This window comes from Nothobranchius furzeri, chromosome 1 (assembly GCF_043380555.1).
Source record: "Nothobranchius furzeri strain GRZ-AD chromosome 1, NfurGRZ-RIMD1, whole genome shotgun sequence".
Classification (NCBI taxonomy): domain Eukaryota; kingdom Metazoa; phylum Chordata; class Actinopteri; order Cyprinodontiformes; family Nothobranchiidae; genus Nothobranchius; species Nothobranchius furzeri.
Window position 1 is genome coordinate 92,279,874 of NC_091741.1, and position 26,822 is coordinate 92,306,695.

The 26,822-nt window shown below is 41.3% G+C and overlaps 2 protein-coding genes across 2 annotated transcripts in view; one reads left to right on the plus strand and one right to left on the minus strand.

Moving 5' to 3' along the window:
• The window catches only part of LOC129162859 (protein INSYN2B), a 45,460-nt gene extending 43,029 nt beyond the window's left edge, over positions 1 to 2,431 (minus strand). The window contains exon 1 of the mRNA XM_054739090.2: positions 1,724 to 2,431. The gene's annotated coding sequence lies outside the window, so the exon portion shown is untranslated. The remainder of the gene's footprint in view (positions 1 to 1,723) is intronic.
• The window catches only part of dock2-like (dedicator of cytokinesis protein 2), a 175,592-nt gene that overhangs the window by 131,951 nt on the left and 16,819 nt on the right, over positions 1 to 26,822 (plus strand). Inside the window, exons 27-34 of the mRNA XM_054739089.2 lie at positions 12,268 to 12,366; positions 12,479 to 12,573; positions 15,058 to 15,136; positions 15,216 to 15,316; positions 15,595 to 15,653; positions 16,627 to 16,775; positions 20,097 to 20,182; positions 20,297 to 20,453. Coding sequence (XP_054595064.2) covers positions 12,268 to 12,366; positions 12,479 to 12,573; positions 15,058 to 15,136; positions 15,216 to 15,316; positions 15,595 to 15,653; positions 16,627 to 16,775; positions 20,097 to 20,182; positions 20,297 to 20,453 — 825 coding nt within the window. The remainder of the gene's footprint in view (positions 1 to 12,267; positions 12,367 to 12,478; positions 12,574 to 15,057; positions 15,137 to 15,215; positions 15,317 to 15,594; positions 15,654 to 16,626; positions 16,776 to 20,096; positions 20,183 to 20,296; positions 20,454 to 26,822) is intronic.

The following is a 26,822-nucleotide window of genomic DNA, read 5'->3' on the forward strand; positions in this document are numbered from 1 at the left end:
TATACATTATCATATATACACTAACGCATATACACTAATGCATATACATTATCATATATACACTAATGCATATACACTAATGCATATACACTAACATAATTACACTAATGCATATACACTAACATATATACACTAACGCATATACACTAATGCATGTACACTAACATACATACGCTAACATATATATACTAACAAATATACACTAACGCATATAAACTTAACACATTTACACCAACACATATACATTAATACATATACACTAACACACATGCATTAACATTTATTCACTTAACACACATGTACTAACACATCTACACTGACATATACGGTATACACTTTTCCAAGTATACTAGCACATGCACATTTAACACATAAACTAATACATTTACACTAACATATATACACTAACACATATACACTAACATATATACACTGATGCATATACACTAATGCATATACACTAACACATATACACTAACACATACACATAAACATATATACACAAAACACGCATATACTAACACATCTACACTTTACACATATACACTAACACATCTCCACTAACATATATACACAAACACAAATACATTAGCATATATACTCTTAACACGCATAAAATAACACATATACACTAACATATACATATTATACTAACACATACACAAACACATATACACTTAACACGCATACACTAACACATCTACACTAACATGTATATACTTTTCCATATATACTAACACATGTGCACTTAACACATAAACTAACACATTTACACTAACATATTTACACTTATACACATACACTAACACATATACACTAACATGTATACACTTTTCCATATATTCTAACACATGTGCACTTAACACATAAACTAACACATTTACACTGACATATTTACACTAATACACGTAAACTAACACATATACACTTAACACATACACTAACATATATAAACTAACATTAACACATATTCACTAACATATACATACTTCCACACATACACTAAAACAGTGGTTCCCAGCATGCACAAAATTGTGGGGACACCATGTAGCCTATTGGGGTTCCCCTTGGGCGGTCACATACCGTAGATTGTGAACCACTGCACAAACACAAACACTAGCACATGTATACTAACATATACTGACACATATACGCTGACACTTATATACTACCACATAAACACTAACACATATACGCTGACACTTATATACTACCACATAAACACTAACACATATACACTGACACCTACATACTACCACATAAACACTAACAGATATACAGTAGCATAAACACTGACACATATATACTACCACATAAACACTAACACATATACACTGACACTTATATACTACCACATAAACACTAACACATATACAGTAGCATAAACACTGACAACGCTCGGTGAGAATGATCACACATTTCCCTGGAGCTCAGTGTTAGTGAGGAACACAGACTTCTGATTTAACGTCCATGTAAAAACACAAGTGTTTACAGGTGTTTTATATTCTAGGAGATGTTCAACTGATCCATTGTCCAAGTATTACAATTTCTTCCAAACAAATCCTAGCCAGAGTTTATTATCTTGGATGATCTCATTTTAAAGGTGAAGTCCTAGCTGTGAGCATCATTATTAAAGCCCCGGTTAATCTTCTACATTTTAACTCCTCTTAATTGCCCTCTTCTTTAAAATCGATCTTTGTTTTTCTGTTTTCCCTTCTCTTACCTGTTTTTGTCCTCATGCTTCTCCTCCCTCCTTCTCGGCATGTCTCTCTGGTGTCTGTTAATCCTTTAGTCATCAGTGCTCTCCTCTGACTTTACCGCTCTCTATCTCTCTCGGTCTCATTCTGACGCTGCTGAGTCTCGCATGCTCGCGGAGCCCACTGATCCTCCCCTCCCTGCTCCCACCCTCTCTCTCCCTCTCTCTCCATCACTCTTACCCCCTCCCATTCTTCCTCACCCTAATCGATTTCTATCTCTGTTTCTATCTACTGCAATTTTCTCATTAAGTCTCACAAATCTTTGAGAAATGTTGCACGCCTCCGTCTCCCTTTCCCCCTGTTTCTCCATGTTAGTGGCTCATTCCGCTGTATTACTGTGGTTTTAAGGTTTGTGTACTTCTCTCCTTTGAACTGGGCCCTGTTGGTGGACCAAGTGAAACTTTGGCAACATACAGTTGTCTGCTCCCGGGAGTCAAGCCAGGCCACAAACACACTCACACAGAAACACACACTCTTGCGCCAACTGCTCTCTTTATTTATATCTTTGCGGTCCACTACTGCTCACTTAGTGACTTTAACGTTCTATCTCTCATACTTCCAGCTCACTCTCCTTTCCGAGCTTTTTGGTCACCGTCCTCCTTCTTCTTCTTTGCCCCACTTTAGCCTCAACTCACCACTCTGTGCTCTTCTTTTATCTTTATTTTGCACCTTGCTCTCTTTCTGTCCCACCACTCATCCAACTTTGATTGTCTGAGCTCCTGTTCCTCCATGCTGATCATGATGTTGCGTTCTCGTAACAAACCAGACAATTAGATCCATTTAAAAACAGCCATTAAATACGCTGTTACATTAGGCATTAATTAATGATAAATGCTTTCTTCTCAGCATGGCTGGCAGTTCTTGATTGATAAAAAATTGATAACAATGGTCATACATCATTCGTCCTACATCCCAAAGGATAGATAATCAGTTTTCTGATTTTTTTGCTTTCCGTGAGCAGTTTAGTGTTTTTGCAAATGTCTTATTTTGCAGCTTGTTTAGAGAAAACGGTGAGTAAAATATAGAACATGTTAAAGGTTTTTTTTTAGTTTTGCTTTGGCTTTAAGATGCAAACTGTTTCTTTGATGCAGCATCCTTGTCAATGTCCCTCCTGGCCCCACCCCCATCAGAGAATAGCCAGTGATATATGCACCACCAACACAAAGTGCTCGAGTCACCTTGTGCTGTGTTTCATTGACCTCTAGTCAGATGGAGAAAATGATGCGTATGTTTATAAAATGGCTGGAGCACATTTGTTAATACACAATGTTTGATAAAGCAAGGATGCAGTAGACTGCAGTCATTCTTATTGGTGGATGAGAGGAGAAGCATGTCAGTGTCAAATATATAATTTTGTTGGATTTTGTTGCTTTTTCCCTGCACCTCCCTTCCTCCTCCCCCTTTTCCTGACCTAAAAGTGTTACCTGGTTGTGTTACAACTGGGAAAAGGAGGATAAGAACACATTGATCTGTTTTCCTATATGTTCAAGTACACACACCAAATGCAAAACCACCCTCACCCCCTATATCTCTGCCTCAGACAAATTTACAGCACATAAACACAACTGGTCCAATTACACTTGCTGACGATCCATTCCTGCCTTTAAGCCCCTCTCTAGTTTTACACCTCTGTCTCCAGGTGAATTTGTGTGATTTTGTGTTTAACACAGTGGAGTCAAATGAGTGTGTCTGTGATGGAGTGTTGCAAGCTCCAGGTGAGATGTTTTTATTAGATGTTCAGTAAAAAATAATTAAAAATCACAGCTGAGAAGCACGCAATGATTACCAACCTTGGAGGATGCCACAGTAGGAGAAAATGAAGGAGTATTAGCGGGGAGTGCACAGGCCGGCAGCAGACACACCTAAATGAAGTGCCTGTTGAAGGCATTAGTATTCTTACAGTGGATGATTTTTTAAACATTTGTGTGGTTTTTTGCTCTCTGTCTTAAATTGAGATTTATTTATTCATGTATTTGGTCCTATTTTGCTGCATTATGTCTCCTTTTATCTGTTTTTTTTCCTGTCAGTCCATTTAAAAAGACGTCTCAGACATGGTTGAAAAGCAAAACTGATCAGTATGTATGAGCTGTGTTATCAGTACCACACAGGTGTCAGGTTAGTCCAATAGCATCACAGAAATTGTTTTCTAGACCTGTTGTGATTTTACCATAATTATACGATGATTATATTTAATTGTGTAAAATTGTTTATTAAGATGGATCAGCAAACGTCATCTAGAGAAGATCACTTTTTTAACTGAAGGCCCACACTACACACTATACGATGTCCCAAACATCAATCTGAGTCTTTTAATATTAAAATTCTGCTAAATTCACTTCTCAATCTGATGCCTGCACTATTTCTTTTTTATTTCACATCCCAGTGCTGTATACATTAAAGTTAATAAAATTAATGCATGTATCTAAAATCTACACATGATTCATATGAAACAATTTTATTTTAATATTTCAAAAGAAATTAGTTGTTTTTGCTAAAGTCAGATGCTCATTAAGTAAAATGCAACATCATCATGTATTTTAATATTTTAAGCATTGTTATCATGTTATTTTGTAGCAGATAGATTAACCTAAAACTAAAGTTTAATCATTTATATTTGCTAAATCAAAAATAAATAAATAAATAAAACAGAAGATTTGCTGGTGATCCTTTCACATTTATTCAAAGAATTTTATTTATTTATTTATTTATTCAATTACATTTGGAGAAATTATTTACCACCTTCTAAGTAACCTGCTGGGGCCACAGGCTGTGGTCTGCAGCTCACACAAATACATGTCCTTTGTGAAAGCATTTAGTTCCCTCCGCCGCAGCTGCAGCAGCATCACCACACTTTTTCAGCTTCTGTATGAAAGTTGTCTATGGAAAATACATTTCATTGCTTTTTATTTGCAATCCTAGAGTTTTTATCTGAGGTGGGATGTTGTAGGGGTTGCATGACTTCATTTTTTTAAAAGTCGACAGTCAAGCAATGAAAATCGAGTCGACTTAGACTAGTCGTTGATGACATCATACACCTGAAGCGGCGGCGGCGGTGGTGGTGGTGGTGGTGGTGGGGGGGGGGGGGGTCGGTTGGTTCGCTGGAGTTTTTGACAATTAAAATTGCGCCCACATTTTAAAAGTTAAACATATCTCTTTTAACAACGGTAGTTTCTGCTTCAGCCCCACCCCCACCCCCTCCCCCTGCGCAGCGGCCGCAAACTCACTGATGCGCCTGCAGCCTCTCAGAGTTTCTGCTGCTCTAAGCATTAAAATAATTATTTCATTTTCTGTTCCTCACTTCTGATAACCTTCAATGGTGTCTGTTTGTTATAACCACCAGGTACAAAAACTAACTTGTTTTTATTTGACTATTTTTCTGTCCTGTCTGTTTATTATCTTCCTGCATCTCCTCTCAATCCTAAAGAAAAACTGCTACCTGGGTTCATATATATTCACCTTATGAGTTACCTTTGAACTGCAGTTCTAAAAGATCTACCGACCGCAAAAACAGCAGAGTGCTCGATGCTCGCCGGCCGTATCAGTGATCGGTGCGTCACCGGAGGACAAAACAGATGATGCGCCCCGCTCCACAGCAGCGGGGTGCATCAGGCAAAAATGAAAGACAGAAAACATAAAAGGAAATGAGCCGACATGAACGATCGCATGTTAAATTTGTTTTTGAGGTGGCGACACCTGATTTGATAATGTTACTGTGGCTGTGCTCAGGACGCAGATGTCTGGAGTGCGTCAGCGATCAGAGCTTTGCATGTGCAAGCTGGTTAGGATTAGGATGGGGGTGAGGGGAATGTTAAATTGCAAGAGGGAAAAGGTCACAATCTGGTTAAATGTCCGTTTTACGGCAGGTGTCAATACGACGCTCTGGCACAGCGTGTCGCCTCGGCCTCGATCCAGACGCGCAGGGGCTCGTCACCTGCTGTCTTTTCTGAGGACTGCATCTTGTCATTATCACGTGACAGCGACTAGTCGATGACAGGCATAAAAAGTCACTACAGAGCAGTGAAGTCGACTAGTTCATACAACCCCTATGATGTTTAAATATTTGCTTTTCCCTTCCTCTATGAGCGTAAACTCACAGTGAAATGTTTATTGTATTTTTGCAGCATTCATCATATTTTTACTGTAGGGTTTATTAAAGAGTTGGGCCTCAGAGCCATGCTGCTGCTGTAAGAAGACAGAAAGGACGTTTTGTCATTTTAAGGCAACTCAGAAGTTACTGCTTTTAATAAATAGTGAATGAGAGTGACCAGAGTGAGACAATAACTGAGGTGAGGGAAGAGAAAACACCGGACCTCCCCAGCGTCTGTTTCCTGCGAGCCGTCGTCTCAACAAGCCCTCTCTGTCTCTGTTTGACGTGCACGACACTCCCTTCTTCTGCTCTTAGCATCTTTTGCTGGGTGTTAATGAAACACTTCATCTTGTGAGAACACAAACAGTTTGCTCCCTTGGAGCATTTGTGTTGTTTAGCTGCTGTTGAAGGAGATTTTGACTTTAGGTCCTGAGAGAACAGCAATTACAGCGAAGCGGAGATACGTATATGACAGGTGACCTTCACTTCAAAACACAAACATGCACTGATAGACAAATGCTGTGATCACTAAAAAACGTAGCTGTGGAGGGATTCCGGTAAATGACTGAGTGTGTGGGTTTTTAATCCCATTACTGTTGGGCCGATTGTGCTCTAAAGAGGTAAAGATAGGGGAGAAAAGGCAGAGAGGGTAAATTGTGCTGCTCAGTCCTCTCTGTTTGTGTCTGCTAACAGGGGGTGGTAGACACACACACATGTGCAATTACATTATACAGACGTTCACTTTTGTGTCAGGAGAACTGTCATTAACAGTGTTTCCCATTAAAAATAAACAGATATTTATATTCTAAGAAAAACAGGAGAGTTTATTAACTGCTACTTCTGGTAATTAGTTCTTGATTAGATGTCAGCCTAAACAGATATCCTGCTCTTTCAATGGGAGAGCAGAAGTGATGGATTTCTGCAAAGTTAGATGGCAGATGAGCCTGCTCATGCATCCTAAAACATAGAGACCTCACGCCCAGTCCCAGATTCATTTAACGAGCCTCTTCGTCCAATTAAAAACACCTCTCACCTTCTTTTTGTGTTTTAAACCATATTTTCGTCCACATTAGAATTCACACGAGCACAAATCCCACCTCTGCTTCTGTCGATGAAAAGAGATGAAAGCTGTCACCGCGCGGGACGCCATTCATCTTTCATCTTCAATTAGCCATCCATCATTTTTGTTCTCAGTCACATGTGCACCTTTTCTGCTGCCAACTCCCAGAGATTATGTCACCCAAACTGCAGCTTGCAGGACGACCTGCACATCTGCTGTTTCCTGGAACAGTGCAGTGAACTTTATGTAGATTTCAAGGCAGAGGAAACGATCAAAAAACGCTCAGGTGGAGGATGAAATAAAAGCAAACTAAACTACCAAAAACCAGATTATTGATGCAGAGCAGCTCTTTGTTTGTTACTCTCCTGTTTATGTTTGAAGGCATGGCTGTGAGGATTATACCTTAAGGTTTACATCTAACAAAGCAATGAGGAAATAAATTAAACATTAAACATGAATACAAAAGTGTTTGGCCTCAAACTTTAATTAAGTTCTCAATATGTTTGGTAAACCGCTTGAAATTAATGTTTTTATTGAACATTTTATCATAATATTACAGTCTTTAAAACCACTTTACAGTAAGGATGCTCGTTTAACTGGCTCATGGGTAGATATGTTAATAATGAATCTTTATAGAACTTTATAAATCATTTACATGTCTTTATTATGCATTAGTTAAGGTTGACGAAGATAGAAAACTGACTGGTCTCTATGAGCCAGATCGGTTTTCTCTCTTTTGTGTCCTTAATTAACTCATAATAAACCTGTATCAATGGTCTATAAAGTGTGACATATTAGTTCTTAACACACACACACACACACACACACACACTCTCTCTCTCTCTCTCTCTCTCTCTCTCTCTCTCTCTCTCTCTCTCTCTCTCTTATATATATATATATATATATATATATATATATATATATATATATATATATATATATATAGTAGGGTTTGGTAATTTGAGTGCTTTAAGAGCTCAACAGATACATTACCTCTACTTATGACCAATAAACTGTGATATTCTATCTAAATATAGAATATCACCCTGCCTGGTCTTTATTGTGCTTTAATTAGAAGATTCTAGGATTCTTTATTCATTAGGGGATTGTACACACTTCGTTTTGATTCAGAAAACAGTCAGGTTTATAAAAGTAAGAATTTATTTTCCAACAATTAAAAACATGACATGTTGGCTAATATTACTGTGAGTGGATGAATCTAAAGTGGATGGAAGGTGATGTATGGTGACTATGTGTGAATGAGATTTCAGAACCTCCGTATCTAGAAGAACTTGAGTTCCGGGTGAAAAGAATTGGTTTGCATTAACTATGAAATTCTTATCAAAGACACATCAGACGCAATCTCGCTGTGTTCTACCTCACCCATTCTGGAGACCCCCGTTTGGATCCGAGATGTCAAGGAGCCGACGACCCCAATGCACGTGGTTCGTAGAGAAACCTCAATGCGACCATATCAGTTCTGAGATGTCTCCGGGTCACAACGATAGATGGATGGAACCGCACGTCTCTGGTGGGCTCTTAAGGAGTCTAAACAATCTCAGCTTGTTCTGCAGGAACTGTTTGCTTTATCAGCTTTGCAGGTGCGAAAAGATTTTGATGACGTGTCAAAAGCTTTGATGGTTAAAGAGGTGTTACTCCAGGTGGCCAGCCTGAAGCGTTCTCTAGAACTGCTGAATCACCCAGAGTGATCCAGTTTTAAGGATCTCATGTTATGATTGTGTAGCCAACCAGAGGTTGACAAGTTGGAGGGATATTACCAAGAATCTCAGGACACATGCCCTCTTTGGCACCGGAGGCTCTGATCTGGGGTAAAGGTTATTTATGTATCATGGGATTTAACTTTACCTTGCTTGTTCTTGTGTGAGTGCAAATGTTATGACCTCGTCAAGTAAACATGCTGAAACGTATATCATTGAGAACAGATTAATGAAACATTTCATTATTTAATAATTATTTAAGTAGCAATAAACAAATGTTCATTTAATGATTATTTAACTTTATTAGTTGTGGAAGTTCATTTTTAATTTTAAAATCTTCTTTCTCTTTCTTCTGTGAGCAAAGAGACTAAGATAAGAACGGTGCTCTGTGAGGATAGAATGTTTATTGTTATGATTTTGTTATCTCTGTCAGAGCTGCAGGCTCTGAGTTCCAGCTGGTGGGATGAAGGCAGGCTGATTCACAAGGAGACACATGCAGTCTTGTGTCTCCTTTTTGACCAGATGTTGAATGGTCAAACAGTACCTAAAAACTGACCATTGCTGGACATTATATATATATATATATATATATATATATATATATATATATATATATATATATATATATATATATATATATATATATATACCTGTTAGGTAGATGTTTGTCTAGAGATCTGAATTATTCAGAAAACATCCAGGTCTACTGCCCTGTGTGCCCAGAGCACAGTAATAGTGCACTTGCTTAGCTTCATAAGTAAAACATAAGTATCCATCCATCCATCCATTTTCATCCACTTATCCGGAGACGGGTTGTGGGGACAGTAGCCTAAGGCGAGAGGCCCAGACGTCCCTCTCCTCAGCCATTTGGGCCAGCTCCTCCGGGGGAATCCCAAGGCGTTCCCTGGCCAGGTGAGCGACATAGTCCCTCCACCGTGTCCTGGGTCTACCTTTAGGTCTCCTCCTGGTTGGACGTGCCTGGAAAACCTCACCAGGGAGGCGTCCAGGAGGCATCCTGACCAGATGCCCGAGCCATCTCAACTGGCTCCTCTTGATGTGGAGGAGCAGTGGGTCTACTCCGAGCCCCTCCCGGATGACCAAGCTTCTCACCCTATCTCTAAGGGAGAGCCGAGCCACTCTTCGGAGAAAACTCATTTCGGCCGCTTATCCGATCTCGTTCTTTCGGTCACTACCCAAAGCTCATGACCATAGATGAAGGTAGGAACGTAGATTGACCAGTAAATCGAGAGCTTTGCCTTCTGACTCAGCTCTCTTCACCACGACAGACCGGTACAATGCCTGCATCACTATAGATGCAGCACCAATCCGCCTATTGATCTCACGCTCCAGTTTTCCCTCACTCGTGAACAAGACCCCGAGATACTTAAACTCCTCCACTTGGGGCAGGACCTCATCCCTGCACCGGAGAAGGCATTCTACCCTTTTCCGAATCAAGACCATGGTCTCAGATTTAGAGGAGCTGATTCTCATGCCAGCTGCTTCACACTCGGCTGCGAACCGCTCCAGCGAACGCTGAAGATCACGTTCTGATGAAGCCAACAGGACCACACCATCTGCAAAAAGCAGAGACCTGATCCTCAGGCCACCAAAATGGATGCCCTCCACACCTTGGCTGCGCCTAGAAATCCTGTCCATAAAGGTTCTGAACAGAATCGGTGACAAAGGGCAGCCTTGGTGGAGTCCAACTCTCACTGGGAACGAGCCCGACTTACTGCCGGCAATGCGGACCAAGCTCTGACACCGGTCATACAGAGATCTAAGAGTCAGAGGGCCTGGTACCCCATACTCCCGGAGTACCTCCCCACAGCGCCCCCCCCCCCCCCCCCCCCCCCCCCCCCCCCGAGGGACGCGGTCAAATGCCTTCTCCAAATCCACGAAACACATGTAGACTGGTTGGGCAAATTCCCACGCACCCTCCAGGACTCCCTAAGGGTATAGAGCTGGTCCAGTGTTCCACAGCTAGGACAAAAACCACATTGCTCCTCCTGAATCTGAGGTTCAACAATCCGATGGACCCTCCTCTCCAGAACCCCTGAATAGACCTTACCAGGAAGGCTCAGGAGTGTGATCCCCCTGTAGTTGGAACACACCCTGCGGTCCCCCTTTTTAAATAACGGAACCAGCACCCCGGTCTGCCAGTCCAGTGGGACTGCCCCCGATGCCCACGCGATAATGCAGAGCCGTGTCAGTCAACACAGCCCCACAACATCCAGAGCCTTAAAACATTAAACATAATAAATACACATAAAAAGCTCATCTTTCTTTCAGAAGCATTCTCCAGTGGTCAAAAATCAGTAGATTTCAACCAGATGTTCGCACTAATGAGAACATGACTGAGAGCTCTAAAAAAACACAAGATAATAATAATAATGCATTGAACTTATATAGCGCTTTTCTAGACACCCAAAGATGCTTTCACACACTCTCACATTCACACACTGCTAGTGATGGTAAGCTACTTGCAGCCACAGCCACCCTGGGGAGGTCTGACAGAGGTGAGGCTGCCATTTGGCGCCGTCGGCCCCTCTGACCACCACTAACACAGGCAAGTTGGGTGAAGTGTCTTGCCCAAGGACACAACAGCAGGATACCCCTGGCGGGAGCTGGAACTGAACCCGTGACTCTCCGATCATGAGGCAATCCGCTCTACCACCTGAGCTACTGCTGCCCCGAAGATGATTAAAACTCCATGGGTGAAATTTGGCCAAAGGCCAAATGAGTCTTTGAATGCACCTCGTTCACAGGTTTTGAAGGCATTCTTACAGAGTTTAGTTGATTGAATTTATTTTCCCTTATAGGCAAGGCTGTCATTTTGGTTTTGTTCGTCAAAATCTAATATAACCTAGGTTTTCCAGATGTTTTCTGCCCTGCACATCATCAACAGAAATACTAGCAGATGTTCTTGTTTTGGGAGTTAGTCACACACAAACCTACTTATTAATCTAACTTCTACCTCCATGTAAACATAATACTGAATACATGCTTTCATTCTTTTTTAAACACAGAAACAGTTTTGTTTACCTGTTAGTAGCTACAGTTTCGCCGACGGCTGCCGGCTTCTTCAGGCTGACGCTGATGGTGGCGCGTCACTTCCTTCTCCGTTTATCTGCGGGCAGCAGAGGACGTTGTCGCCCTCTACTGCCCGCTCTCCCCTCTCCGAAACTGTAGCTACTAACAGGTAAACAAAACTGTTTCTGTGTTTAAAAAAGAACGAAAGCATGGATTTAGAAAGACACAGCAAGAACACACCTAAGATGTTCAAAGAGATAATACTGAATATCATTTAGAAATCGCAGAGGCTGTCAGTGCTGGCATTGCTTCTGCTTGTTTATAGCAATTATGTCAATGTTTGAAAAACACTGTTATTCTCTTTGGCGTGTGCAGCATCTTTACAACTAAAACGTTTTCTTACTGAGAATGATGTCCTAAAGTCTGACGCGTTCTGTTGCCTTTGGGACTGACAGTGGTAATGACCTCGTTTGTTAAATAAAAGACCTGGTCTGATGAAATCCCTGTAGCACCAACATTTGTCTTAAGTCTCTTGATTTAGATGCGTAGCCGACAACAGAAGTAATGCTGCATCTCCTTCTCCTTCCTCCGTTTCATTTGTCTTTCCCTCTTTAGTCAAGAGTTGTTGCCTGCATGACAGCAATCCTCAGTCAGATGGACGACCGTCATTATGCCACATACATTGAAACCTTCACTGGAACCTATGATCTAGTGGTGAGTTTACACACTCACCTGATTGACTCTCTTAATTAAGTTCTACCGGTTCTAGAAGCTTCTCTGAAGTTATCATTCTACATCTGTTCTTGTCTCTTTTCTTTGATGACAGGACTTCCTGATGGAGTCCTTTCTGCTTTTCAAAGACCTGATTGGGAAACATGTGTATCCCTCTGACTGGATGGCCATGATCATGGTGCAGAACAAGTACAGTAACACACACACACACACACACACACACACACACACACACACACACACACACACACACACACACACACACACACACACACTCTCTCTCTCTCTCTCTCTCTCTCTCTCTCTCTCTCTCTCTCTCTCTCTCTCTCTCTCTCTCTCTCTCTCTCTCTCCACCTATACCCACAGATCATGGAGAGTTCATATCTTCAGATTTCCTCCTCTACAGCTAAATAGGTCACAGCAGTGCCACTGAGGCCTGCTGTTGAACCAATGGGGGATTGGTGCTGCATTCTAAAAGATCGTCAACACCCACATTCAATTGTTCGTCGACACAAACTCACACAAGGATGAGTTATAGATGGCAAAGCTGGGATCAAGGTTGTAATGATGGAACTGGCTGGTGTGACAAATGCGTCTGTGTGAGCTGATGGTATAAAGTCTATCAGCGATGGGAACTGGACGGGAGACTAAAGCCGTGTCAGAGTGCCAATAGGTGGAAGTGATAGGGAGTCTGTTGAGCAAGGTTTGGGAAGAAATGTGGAAATGTAAAGAGAGTGGGGCTCTAGAAGCAGGAGGGGAACCAGAGGAGATGTCACCAGGCTCTGTGTAACGATGACAGATAGTGTTTCTGATGAAAGTGACTGGGAGCAGTTTCTCATCAAGTTCAAAAATGCAGAGCACAACATCTCACTAATACAGCTGCACTCTGTTGAGCTTCCAACAGAAGAAAGGAATTCAGAGCAATACAATAAAAAATGACTGAAGACAAAGTTTAAACTGGAGCAGCTGTCAGATCAGAAATACCAACAGAAAACTGTAGCGGTGGTACTAAATGTCTCCCTGTGGGTGTGCAGTTGTGTCCCACAAATGGTTTTCAAATTTTTGTAACATTTGCTCACAGCGTTTACATTTCAAAAGATCAACAACAACAACCATGTTGCTCAAACATTTAAAGTGTCAACAAACCATCACTGGAAGCATCTCTATTAATATTGAATTAAGTTTATGAACTTAATCAATTTAATATCCTGCAAAAAAATCCATGAAGACAACATAATTATATCATATGGGAAATTATATATTAAAGCATTCAAATACCGTAATTTCCGGACTATAGAGCGCACCTCAATATAAGCCGCACCGGGCTAAAAGCCGCAGATATCTACTGAATTGAAAATATAGTTTAACTGAACGTAACTGAACTGATCAGTATCAAACAAAACAGAAAAGTTATTGATTAGTTTATTCATCATCCTCCTGTGCACTGAAACCACTGAAGTCATCATCTTCAGTGTCGGAGTTGAACAGCCTCAGAAGAGCTTTGTCACATACCGTTTCTGTGGCGATGTCAGTGTCGCTGTCCGTGTTGCTGTCATCATCCCCGGGTGAAGCTGGCTTGAATGAGTTCGTCCCGCTGCCGTCTCCAGCGTCGAACCATGAATTCATTCATACCAAGCTTACATGCGGCAGCACTGTTTCCCTCCTTTACTGCCAGATCGATGGCCTTCAACTTAAATGCGGCATCATATGAGCTCATACGTGTAGTTTCCATGATGAGGGGGTATGGATTTGAAAAAAAAAATCTTTGTCGTGCCGGCTGCTTGCATGTGCTAAATTAAAATGAGCACTTTCTTCAATTTCCACTTTTGACTTCCATCTGTTTCACTTTCTGCTAAAGCGCCCCCTAGCAGGTGAAGGAAAATCTCCAGTAAAGCCGCACCTCATTATAAGCCGCACGGTTCAAAGTGTGGGAAAAAAGTAGCGGCTTATAGTCCAGAAAATACGGTAGTAGTTGTACAAATGATTTTAGCAATAATGTAACAGACAAAATCTTCAAAAAAATGCAAGAAAGCAGGTGAGAAAGCTCTGCCGCATCTGGTGCTCTGCAGCTGAGTCAGATGTTAGAATATGAACATCATTCTGTGTTGAAACAGGTCACAGGAAGTTAGACTTTACATAAAATTTGGGAGAATTCTGAGTGTTCAACTATATGTTGATTTCACAAAACATGATAAAAACATTATTTCTAATAAAAAAAATATATGTATGGCATCTATTTGTCTGAGGCTTACTTTTTATTCTGCATTCCAGTCTTCCCCTGACTGAGTTTGCTCAAAAGTAAAATATACAGATGTGCGGTTACCATGGTGACCTAAAACAGCTTCTGGTTGCAGCTTTGACATAAATTTTCATATTCGCTGACGTTTGCTTATGTCCACAAATGGGCATTTAGGCTGGGAGATGTTTTTGACACCTTCTTTATAGTTTCATATTATTTTCCAGAATTATTCTAGTTTACTCTCATTATTTGACCTCAGTTATTCAGATGCTGACAACACAAAGCAGATTTCCCATTTTCTGAGATCTCTCTTCAAGAACTTGACTTTCATTCTGAGAATAACGTCATCAAAATAAACGATTTAACTATCTTTAGATATTTGCTGCTATTTTCTGTATTGTCTCATTTCTACACAATGTGCATCTGTCCTGTAGAGTGTTCCTGAGAGCGATCAACACGTATGCCGACACCATGAACCAAAAATTCCTCAATAATGATGACTTTGAAGTCCAAGTAGGTCTAGTGTGTGTTCTACTTTTTAATATTGATGGCAGCTTTTCTTCACGTCATCTTTGTGTTTCATCCTCCGTAGCTGTGGAACAACTATTTCCACTTGGCAGTGGCGTTTATCACTCAAGAGTCTCTGCAGCTTCAGCATTTCTCTCCAACCAAGAGGAACAAGATTCTGGTCAAGTGAGAATGCAGTCATTTAATTTCTCTTGTTAGCTCATCTGTTACTGGAGCACTAATGCCACCACCTGATAAAGCCCTTTGTTACCTGTAGGGTTATAATTGGTTTAGTCTGAGGCAGAATGGTGCCGCTTTATCTTTCCTAAGGGGTTGTTTGTGTTCTGAATTGGAAAATTAAAGTATTGATTAAATAATTGTTGCAGATTAAGAGACTGACTTCTTTTTCTTCCTCTGCTCCTGTGTATTTTTCCTCACACACTCTTTCTCACGCTGTGTTTCAGATATGGAGATATGAGACGACTCATTGGCTTTGCTATACGGGACATTTGGTACAAACTAGGTGAGCATTATTAGTTGTATGCATTTGTTAAATTATGGTGTACATTATGGGGCAGCAGTAGCTCAGGAGGGAGAGTGAGTTGTCCAGTAATCAGAAGGTTGCCGGTTCAATCCCGGCTCTGACCCGAGAATGCTGCTGTTGTGTCCTTGGGCAAGATGCTTAACCCACCTTGCCTGTTGGTGGTGGTCGGAGGGATTGGTGGTGTCAGTGTGTGGCCTTTGTCAGTGCACCCCAGGGCAGCTGTAGCTACATCCTAGCGCATCTCCACCAGCCTTGTGAAAGTGTGTGTGAATGGGTGAATGGCTGATTGTGTTGTGAAGCGCCTTGGGGGGTTGTACAACCCTGAGACAGCACTATACAAATACAGGTCATTTACCATTTATAATAATGTACCCTGGACCCGTTTTGCATTCATCTTTCTAAATGTTTTACTATGTTATGAAGACTGAGGTCAGTATAAATCATCCTGTAAGTAGATCAAAGAAAGTTTTCTACTCCAAAATACAGGAATATATGTTTTTTAAATACTTTAGGATGCAGAATACGGTGGTGTTGAAGCAGAAACAATGAAGTTATTTAATATGTTGGACTGAGACCCCGAGGGTTACCTAGAAGAAAGTGGTGAACCATTAGAGACCACTGAATCCAATCTGGGTGTTTTCCTTTTCTTCAGTGATTTATAAGCCATTTTCAGTTACAAAACCCAGAGTTAAAACGTTTATTCCTCGAGTCCTGGAAAGGTTGTGCTTGTAGTCTTGGCTTTTCTTCAGTCATCATGATGGATATGAGTCTACAGGTGGGTCTGGCACACCTCAAACATAAGCTTTTTACTCCGATAAATCTGCTGATCAATCAGAGCAGACTCACTGAGCTTGTGGCTTCAGGTGTAGGATCCTATAGAAACACGGGCAAACATCTAGTCTAAATATATCTGTACAAGTTATTTAAACATAAATGTCCGCCTGTCCTACAGGAAGCCATAAGATCTGTTTCATCCCTGGCATGGTGGGTCCAATCCTGGAGATGACCTTAATCCCTGAGGAAGAGCTAAGAAGAGCCACTATTCCCATCTTCTTTGACATGATCAGCTGTGAACACAAACAGTTTGGGAACTTCCACAAGGTAGATTCACACATGACACAGAAACATGCATGTAATGTTGATTTGCCATACTTCTGTTTTATTTACTGCATATGTGTAGACAAATGTGTAAAACAGTCTGCACACACATAGGCCTATATCCTGCAGGGCCGTGCAGAGACCTTTGAAGGGGCGGGTGCTCAAAGGGGGCACATAGAGCAAAGTTTTTTAACAGATTCACGATCCAACAAGTAAAAAAATTCAGATAATTACCTCATTATTTATTTCTAGTGTTATAATAATAACATAATAGTCAACAATAAAAAATAACTTAATAAAGTAATAAAACATGCAGTTATGCTCACATTCACTTTTACCATCTCTTCGTGGGCAGCAGAACATTAATCACATGTTTAACACTCTTATGACCATAAATATAACTGGTATTTATTTTTTCTGGCCAAAAAGTGCGCAATGTTTGTAACTCTGCTCCTTTTTTCAGAACAACCTCAGCTTTCAGCATCTGGTTTGTATTTAAGTTTATCAAAGTCTGTAAAAATGCAGCTTAAATGAAAAAAAAATACAGATTTAAATTCTTTACATTTATTACTAAATAGGAACCTCAAAGGGACTTGGTGAAACTATTTCAAATCAACACTTTAAACTCTGAACTTATTACAAACAGTCAGAAAACAGTGTGAACCCTGCCTCATGTTGATCAGTTTAGACTTTTTCTATTTTTTAAATTTCTGACTGCAGCCCTGGAGTTATTTTAATTCGATCAGCCATTCAGAAGTTATCATGCGGATAATCTCTCGTGTCCTCTTTTCTGTCTCAGACATGCTGACTCTGCTCAACACACACTAACCACGGATTCAAATGTTAATGTAAACAAAAGCTCTGATATTAAAATCCATCCAGTGGACGTGATGCAGGCAGAATGAAAAACTCATAGCTAGATGAGCGCAGACTCCTGCCGACAAGCAAAACATCATTTTCAGTCGTCTCCATGGCGACAGATTTTGAGTGACAGCAGGGCCAGCCAATCACATGTTGGCATGACGCAGCAGAGCTAATCAGTGAGCTTGTGGGCGGGTCTAAGAGTTCAGTTTGAGGAGGCTGCCTCCACATGGTCTTAGTGCCTGACCTGTATCCAAGTATGACAGTTTTGGACGGTAAACTCTGACGGAAGACCAAAAAAAGGGCACGCTGGGCACTTCGGACAAAAGGGGCAGGTGCTCAATGTAGCGATAAATATAGATTTATATCTATATTTGAAATGTGGCGTAGATTTAGCTTGTTTATGATCTTATATTAATTAATTGGGGCACCACCAGTTTTCGGAACTGGACCGTTGGATTTAATATCTATATTGTTGCAATGTAATTGGTCTCAGAGTTAACACCACAAATTAATCCAAAGGATGAATTCTTGACAGAATGCACAGATTATTCCCGAGAATTGCTAGACAATGATCAGGCGTTATTTACGTTTTGTGAATTTATTAAAGCATCAGTTAATACATTGACAAAAGGACCAAACACAGCTTATAGTTTCATGCATGGAATTAAGAAAATTGTTAACCCAAAACTTTATGGCAGTGATAGGAAATAAATGATCATTAATAAAAGTGGAAATTCGGTGACACCAGGATTATAGAAAAATTGGGAATAACTTCTAAAAGGAGAACCAAGGGAGGGTGTGGTGTGTGTGTGTGTGTGTGTGTGTGTGTGCGTGCATGCGTGCGTGCGTGCGTGCATGTGTGTGTTCGGTTGGCTCGTTATGGCAGAAGAAGAAAGGGGATCTTGAAGGCTAACGTGAATCTGGGATCGAAATAAAAACACGCCATAAAGAAATAGACATCTGAATTCACTAATCGGGCTTAGCACAAAAGTCAGCAAGAAGAGATGTTTCACAGACCTTTTTCCAATGCCAAAGAGGTGTCCTGTGGGCTGGTTCAGCCGGTCCAGAAGCTTGAATGCGGCCTTCAGGGGCCGTAGGACTTTTTGGCACCTCACCTTAGGTCAATGGTGTTTGTGGTGTATAGAAGGAGGTGTTCTCCCATAGTGGCTTGACTCAAGGTTCATTCACTTCAGCCTCGAAACGTGGAATTCAGATCGCGGGCCCAAATTATCCCAAACGGAGCAGAATCATCAAACTGTTCCAAATTGCTATTACTCTTAATATGAAAACTCGACCGCCACACAGACTTCCGGTTTCACGTAGAAAGTCAAACAAACAAACAGGGTTGCTTCTGATTTTACCGTAACTTTTGAGAGCTAATGGCTTAACAAATTTATGAGTGTCGGGTCATCTGGTGCTGGGCCCAGATGAAAAGCCCAGCAGAGGTTTGCTTAAGGTATCTTTCTTCTTTGTTCTGCCCCACGAGGTCTGCACTGTGGCTTTATAACCTTCTGGGTCACACACACCCACATGTATTTCACTCATTAACCACTGGACACTTGATGGCACTGTGGCTCTTTCAAATAAACTCTACCTTCCCAAAGATGGAAAGTCCATGATCACAATTTAACACAGTTATTCATATAAAGCCTCAAAAAGTATTACTTTAGAATCAAAGTATTACTTTGAATTGGAAAGAATAAAATTCATGTCTTAAAACTGAACAGTTTAACCATTAGCATGAATTTTAACTGGAGAAGCATAAATTGGCAGAGGTTTAACATAAAAGAAAAAACACACAACAAGCAGTTAGGTTTGTAACTGATACGATTTTAACTTAGAGCACCTTGATTTCTATTTTAAGGGTAAACAACCTGAACACCTTCTTTGATTATAGATAAACAGAAAAATACCAGGGTTTTGATAAAGGCTAAAACCTGGAATCTTCCAGAATGACCCTTGAGAAGTTTTACGAGCACCCGGCCTTGGGGGGGGGGGGGGGGGGGGGGCAGTTATTGGCAGGTTGAGGTAAGACAGACCAAGTCCTGATGATGTCTGGCTTAACAAGTCACTTGGTAAAATGTATGTTCCTGGGAAATGTAGGAGTTAACCAGAATGCTCAAACTGCGGGCCAGTTTCAAATTCCCCTTTTTATTTTCTTCTGCTAAATGTGAAAGGAAAAACTTTGTCAAAATAGTTATGCTGTCCTTCGTGGGAATGCAAACAAAGTTAATCTGAGGATATAAAATGTGGATTTCCACTACATCAAGCACCCGCCCCCACCCCTGCACGTGCCCGTTATCCTGTTTCATTGACTCCCTGCTCCGCTGCACACCCTGTAAAACTAAAGGAGACAACTTAATTACTCTTGCATAATCTATTTGTTCTTCAGCTGCTTTTGATCTCTTCTTTAATCTCATCTTTTCTTTATCTCCTGTGTATTTTTCTCTTTTTTTACAGTTTGAGAATGAGATTATTCTGAAGCTGGACCACGAGGTTGAAGGTGGAGGAGGGGATGAACGATACATGCAACTACTAGAAACCATGTAGGCTGGAGTGTTAGAGAGAACAAATGACAAAAATATTACACAAAATTCTACAGCAACAAATAAATCATGATAGATAAAGTAGATGATTAAGTTTTGGATATTTGTCTGCAGCTTGTTGGATTGTGCTGCAGAGAAGGTCACTCTGAAGCCACAGGTGCAGCACTTTGTCTCCTTGGTTAAGGGCCTCCTCATTCGTCTCCTTGACTACCGCACTGTGATGAGTGATGACAGCCGAAACAACCGCATGAGCTGCACTGTCAATCTTCTGGTGAGTGGAAACCAGAGCTTTCAGAATTGTCTTTGCAGGGCAAATACACACACACACACACACACACACACACACACACACACACACACACACACACACACACACACACATATGTGTGTGTGTGTGTGTGTGTGTGTGTGTGTGTGTGTGTGTGTGTGTGTGTGTGGGTGTGTGGGTGTGTGTGTGTGGGTGTGTGGGTGTGTATACATAAATATTATGACTACAAATCAGATGTCTCATATATGACAATGCCACAGAAAATCCCTTACCACATAGCCAGATTGTTGGCTTTGGTTTTCCTCATGTTTAATGCTCCTTCTGTCATCCTGGAAGAAAGATTCAAAACACACTAAACTCACAGCTGTTTTCTTGGTTCAATGACATCAACATGGTGAGATGAACATTTGTAGTCCTATAGATATTTTCACACTAAACTTAAAAAAACTTTTGCTGCTGTGCAAAAAAAAAAAAAAATGAAGGACTTTCTTGGCATCTGAATGTGTCTTTAAAATCCACATGCATCATACGTGAAACCCATGGAACATAACAAACGGTATCAAGCATAGCTTTCATAGCCCCCTTGACTTAGTGTAGAAGCCAGACCATCATTTGCCAAAGCTAAATATTTTAGCTTTGCATTACTTTTCTAAGTAAGAATGTGCTGGTGTGTGTGGCAGCTCGTCTATTGCTCCTGAAGCTTTCCTTATGCTTCATGTTATTCTTTCTTTCCCTGCAATTTAGCAGTTTGATCCTGGTGTATAATCGTAAAACCTTGCTCTGGATTTGCCAAGCACCTGAAGGCTTGTCGTTCTCTGGAGGTTTTGGGCAGAATACATCACCTCTACTGGATGACTCTTTGGGCTGCGTGAGCTACGTGACAAACTTACCTAGATGGAGGAGGCGCCGTAGACGGGGTAAGCATACCGGACACCGGATGAAGCTGGGATCGGCTCGACGTAGCACGTTGAATGCTGTGTGGGGAGTTGTTGGCTCCGAGGGGGATGGTGGGATGCCAGAGCACCAGTTGGACCCGGTGCCATTGGATCTGGCGGCTTCCGGATTGGTGTCGGTGTTGTGCGGCAGTGGGATGATCGGGTCGCAGCGCCCTGCACTACAGCGGCGAGCTTGCGGGAGAGGAGTTCACCGACAAAATCTGCGTGAGTTGATATGTGGATCGGCTGAGCCCGCGCCAGTGGATCCAGAAGGCTAGTGTATAACGGCATCTTCTTCTGTCATCAGGTTTACTGTGTCCAACGCCAGGTCTATTATGAATAAGACTTTTATTTTGAACGATTTTATTGAAACAAATGGCCTGGAGTTTCTGTGTGTTACTGAATCCTGGGTACCTAAAGATGAAACTGCTGCTTTTGTGGAATTCCTTCCGGAAAATTTTACATTATTTTAGTGTTCCGAGACCCTCGGGGCGTGGTGGAGGATTGGCAGTGATATTTAAGTCATAAATTATGTGTAGGCAGGTATATCCATCCTCTGTGCCCACCAGCTTTGAACTCTGCCTCTGTGAGTTGAGATGCGCACAGAAGCTAATGGTTGCTCTCCTATATCGCCCACCAAGACAAAAGTCTGATTTTATAGATGATTTTACTGAATTGCTTGGCTAGCTGATTCCTAAGTATGATCAAGTGTCACTTCTTGGGGACTTTAACATACATGTGTGCTGTCAGGATAAACCTTTGGTGAAAGATTTTTAAAATCTCGCTGACTCTTTTAATTGGTTCAGTTAGTGGACCAATCCACACAAGTTAGTGGCCATATTTTAGACTTGGTGCTGTCTCTGGGTGTAGGAGTCTCCAACCTGCAGGTCCAAGAGGCCTATTTTTCATATCACAGTCCATTATTGTTTGATGTGGCCTGGAATCACAAACATGTGCAACAATATGCTCCGATGAAGCGCTGTCGGATGTTAAAAGACTCTACAGCTGCTGAGTTTGCCGCAGTGTTTTCTATGGGGTGTGGAGCAAGACTACAGATCTTGGACCACAGAAGAGCTTGTTATACACTTTGATTCAGCATGCACCATGGTGCTTGATGTGGTAGCCCCAGTACAGGTAAAGAAACCTAAAGCTAAAAAGGAGCCATGGCTAGCTGAGAGTACAAGAGCATTGAAAAGGATGTGCAGGAAGGCCCAGCGGACGTGGAAAAAGGATGGGCTCCAGAGCTTGCTTGACCTTCTAATAGGTTATTGGATTGGCTATCAGAAAGCTGTGAAAGATGCAAAGATAAAGTACTTTGCCAACATAATCTCCTTAAACTCTCAGAAGGCTAGGATACTTTTTAAGACAGTGTACTCTATTTTAAATGTCAATGAGCCACTTGCGATTGAGTACTCCATTGAGTCATGTAACAATCTTTTGGACTTCTTTGTGGACAAGGTAAAGGTGACAAGGGCCTCTATTCCACCACTTAAGCATGCCCCCTCTGCAGATCTCTGTGTTCCAAGGGCACTGGAGGGTTTTCAACCATTAGCTCTTGCAGAGCTTGAGGATGTGGTCACGAGACTTAAGCCAACAGGGGCGGTAACTGATGTTCTCCCGTCAAGGCTACTGACAGAAGTTTTTCCTGTAGTGGGTGACCATGTACTGCAAATTGTAAATAGCAGCTTGATATCTGGGGAAGTCCCTATTTCCCTAAAGCAAGCGGTGGTACGACCCCTGCTTAAGAAATCAGGATTGGACCCAACAATCTTGTCTAATTTCAGACATGTATCTACACTCCCTTTCATCTAAAAAATCATAGAGAGGGCTGTGTTTATCCAACTGATGTATTTTCTACAGGAATGGGGAATTGGAGAAGTATTTCAATCTGGGTTCAAACCCTTTCATAGCACTGAATCTGCATTGCTGAAGGTCATTGATGACATTTTATTGGCTAATGATTCCGGTGATGCTGTGGTTCTGGTGCTCTTGGACTTGACATCAGCCTTTGATACCTTGATGCATTGATCATAGCATCCTAATAAACTGGCTGGAGCGGTCTGTGGGCATTACGGGCCAGGCACTTAAGTGGATACGATCCTACTTGACAGGGAGGAGTTTTTGTGTGAGGTTGGGGGACTGTTCCTCCGACCCTGCTGAGCTGCCTTGGAGAGTGCCCCGGGGATCGATTTTGGCCCCACTATTTTTCTACCTATATCTCCTACCCCTGGGTGACCTATTCCGCAAGCATGACATGTCATTCATTCTGTATGCTGACGATTGTCAGGTCATTTTTCCAATTAGACGTGGTGGTTTATGCACCATTCAACCTTTGTTAGACTGCTTGGAGGACAACAAGCTATGGTTGGCTCAGAACTACTTGTGTTTCAACAAAAACAAGACTGGTGTACTTCTGTTTACTCCACCAAAGACCCTAGGAGGTGCCCAAGGGCTTGATTTTTCCACACTGGCACCGCATCAGAAGGCGATGGTCACTAACCTAGGGGTAAAGTTAGACGCAGAGCTCAGATTTGATGCTAAAGTGAACGGAATCGTGAGATCTTGCTTCTTTCATCTATGCCGTATAGTGAAAATTAAGCCATATGCGGGGCTTAGGCAAGCTCCAATAGCATGCCTCCAGGTGGTTCAGAACTCGGCTGCTCGGTTGTTAACATCTACCAGGAGGTCTGAACATATTACACCAGTCCTACGTGCCTTGCATTGGCTCCCTGTCTCCTCTCGCATCAGGTTTAAGGTAATCTTGTTTGTGTTTAAGGCGTTAAACTCAGGGGCACCTAAATACCTTTCTGACATCATCCACCGACATGTCCTGGTGCGTTCCTTTAGGTCAGCTGACCAGAGACTATTAACTGTGCCCAGGTACAGCTTGAAGTCTCGTGGGAGACGTGCCTTTTCGGTGCTCGGAAAAAGTCTTTGGAATGAGCTGCCAGCCGACGTAAAACAGGCCAAATCACTGGAGACCTTTAAAAGTCGACTAAAAACACATCTGTTCTCCTTGGCGTTTGGACATTGAAGTTGGAATTGCGGGGGCAGCATCACTTTGAATGTGTCTGGATCTGATTCTGGAAACAGGACTGATATGGATTGCAAACTTGTACTCGGGATTTCTTATTGTATTTTAAATGGTTATATGTCTGTTTTATTGTTGTGCTTGTTATTGGTGTACAGCGCTTTGTTTGTCCGTTATGGGCATGTGAAAGCGCTTTGTAAATAAAGTTGATTTGATTACGCTCTATGTATGCTCCATTGGAGTGTTCGCAGGCCCGGCCAGGATTGCTGTATGTAATGTAATGACCCAGTGACTGACATCTGTGGCAGTCCAATCACAGTGCTGTATTGGTTCAGTGGGTTGATCACAGCACTCTATCAGCCAGGTAGCTAAACGGCAGACAAACAGAGAACAGACGCCTCCACAGCACATGAACATTGGATCATGCCTTGGTGGTTCCTAATGACATATCTCCTAGGCAACCGGGGAGGGACCAAGGCATCAAGGTGAGGTTCCTTGACATTCAGGAACACCCCCTATATCAAACATATATAGGATGGCTTGCTAGGCTACCCTCCTGAGATCCATGGTCTGGAAGTAGATGGGCATAGCTCCTTATGTGAGACGGTCTGAAGATGTTTCAGCAGAACATGAAAAAGATGTCTTTCTCATTCCTGACCCTTTCTGACCCATTTTCATATTTGATTTGTCTTTTAGTTGATCTAAAGACCATTTTCCTTCTCTGGTTTCCAACTGTTGACATTATGTTGCATCAGTTTTTGTCCATTTAAAATATTTTCTCAAATGGGATCTTTAAATGTAAAACTTTGACATGCATGTTGCTTTTAGGGTTTTTTTAATCACCATTTACTGTCTGCAATTTCACATGATCTCATTTACTCAATTTTAATAAAACTTTTGATTTACTGTATGTTGAAACATTTAGGACTACTGAGGTGTTTAGCTGGTAGCTGATGGCAGCTGTCTGTTAGTTATTCTATTTAAGTAATTTGGAAGGCTGAGAAAATCTTTTCTGCAGGTTAACAACCACCAGTACACTCTTGTATTTACACTCCCCTAGGCCAACACACACAGTCTCCTCCATATGTGTGTTAACCCTCTTGATACAGATGTATTCTCAAAGGAAAACAAACATGATGAAGCTTAAAAATCCTTCTGGCTGACAAATTCTCTGCTAAACTGTTCACTCAAACACAAGTTACTTATTTTTCATTATTTATGCATCTTTGACTTAAATTTTGCCTTCAAAATGCCATCTGGTGTTTGGTGTAATTGTTACAGAATATTCTGCCATGGTATAAAACTCATGGCTTGTTGAGTCATTATGGTGAAGATCATGAACATCTTTAAGTCTTCTCTGTTAGACTTTGTTCCCATTGTGCCGGTAGAGTTTGAGCTGAGCTTCATTTGAAGGAAGATTGTTTCAAAATGAGTGTTTTAAAGCTTTCGTACAAATTATTATCTGTTCTACCAGGTCTTCAGGATTTCAGTTGTTGGTACTTAAAAGAAAAGCATCATTGATGCCTTAAAAAAATAAGTTTAGTCTTTTTCTGTGTACTTTGCCCGAGTTCACCAAATAGGCTGACTCAGCTGATCCGGTTATTACTGATTTCAAATGTTTTAGTTTTCTTGCTTTTTTGGCACCTAATTTAAAAAATCCACTAATTAAAGATGGCCCTTTAGTCCTTTAGACTGTAATCTATTAAATTTTACAACCCTTCTGTCTGAACACCCATACCTATAGCTATGTCTCCTCCAACCCTACCCCAAAGCTCCATCCCTTTATGATATTACCAAAATGACTTCCTTGTGAGACATCAGGAAACCCAACTTGCCATATGTCCAAATAGGCTAAACTGGCATTGAAGGCAACATCTAATCTGAGCATCTCTCGGTGGAAGAAGTGAGGCTGTCCACCTGTTGGAGGAAGCTCATCTTGGCTGCTTGATGAGATCAATTTTTTTAATCACTATGCAGATTTAATAACCATTGAACAGTTTTTTTCTTTTCTAAAATCTCTTTTCTGTATGAAAGATGGAGTGGTTTCTTTATCCCTTTTGTTGCTTTTTGAAACTGCCTTTCTAACTTCCACTTCATTAGACCCAAAGTTTTTAACCTCCTCCACTTGAGGCATCTGCTTGCTTCCAATCCGACACTGGAATCTTTTATCTAAGAAGCAAGACTCAGACTAAAGCCAATTTCTTGAGATAGTTGGTGGTGCAGCAAGAAGAATGCATGTTCAACTTCCAGCGTTTGCACTTTTTAAAGATGCATGCATCATAAACAAGAATGTTAAGTTGAATGTTGCTTTGAATAAGAACATGCACTAAACAAATAAACATAAACATGGTACTGGGCTGTTAGTAATGAGTTGGCGACAAAAAATGCCAAAAAATATTAAAAGTT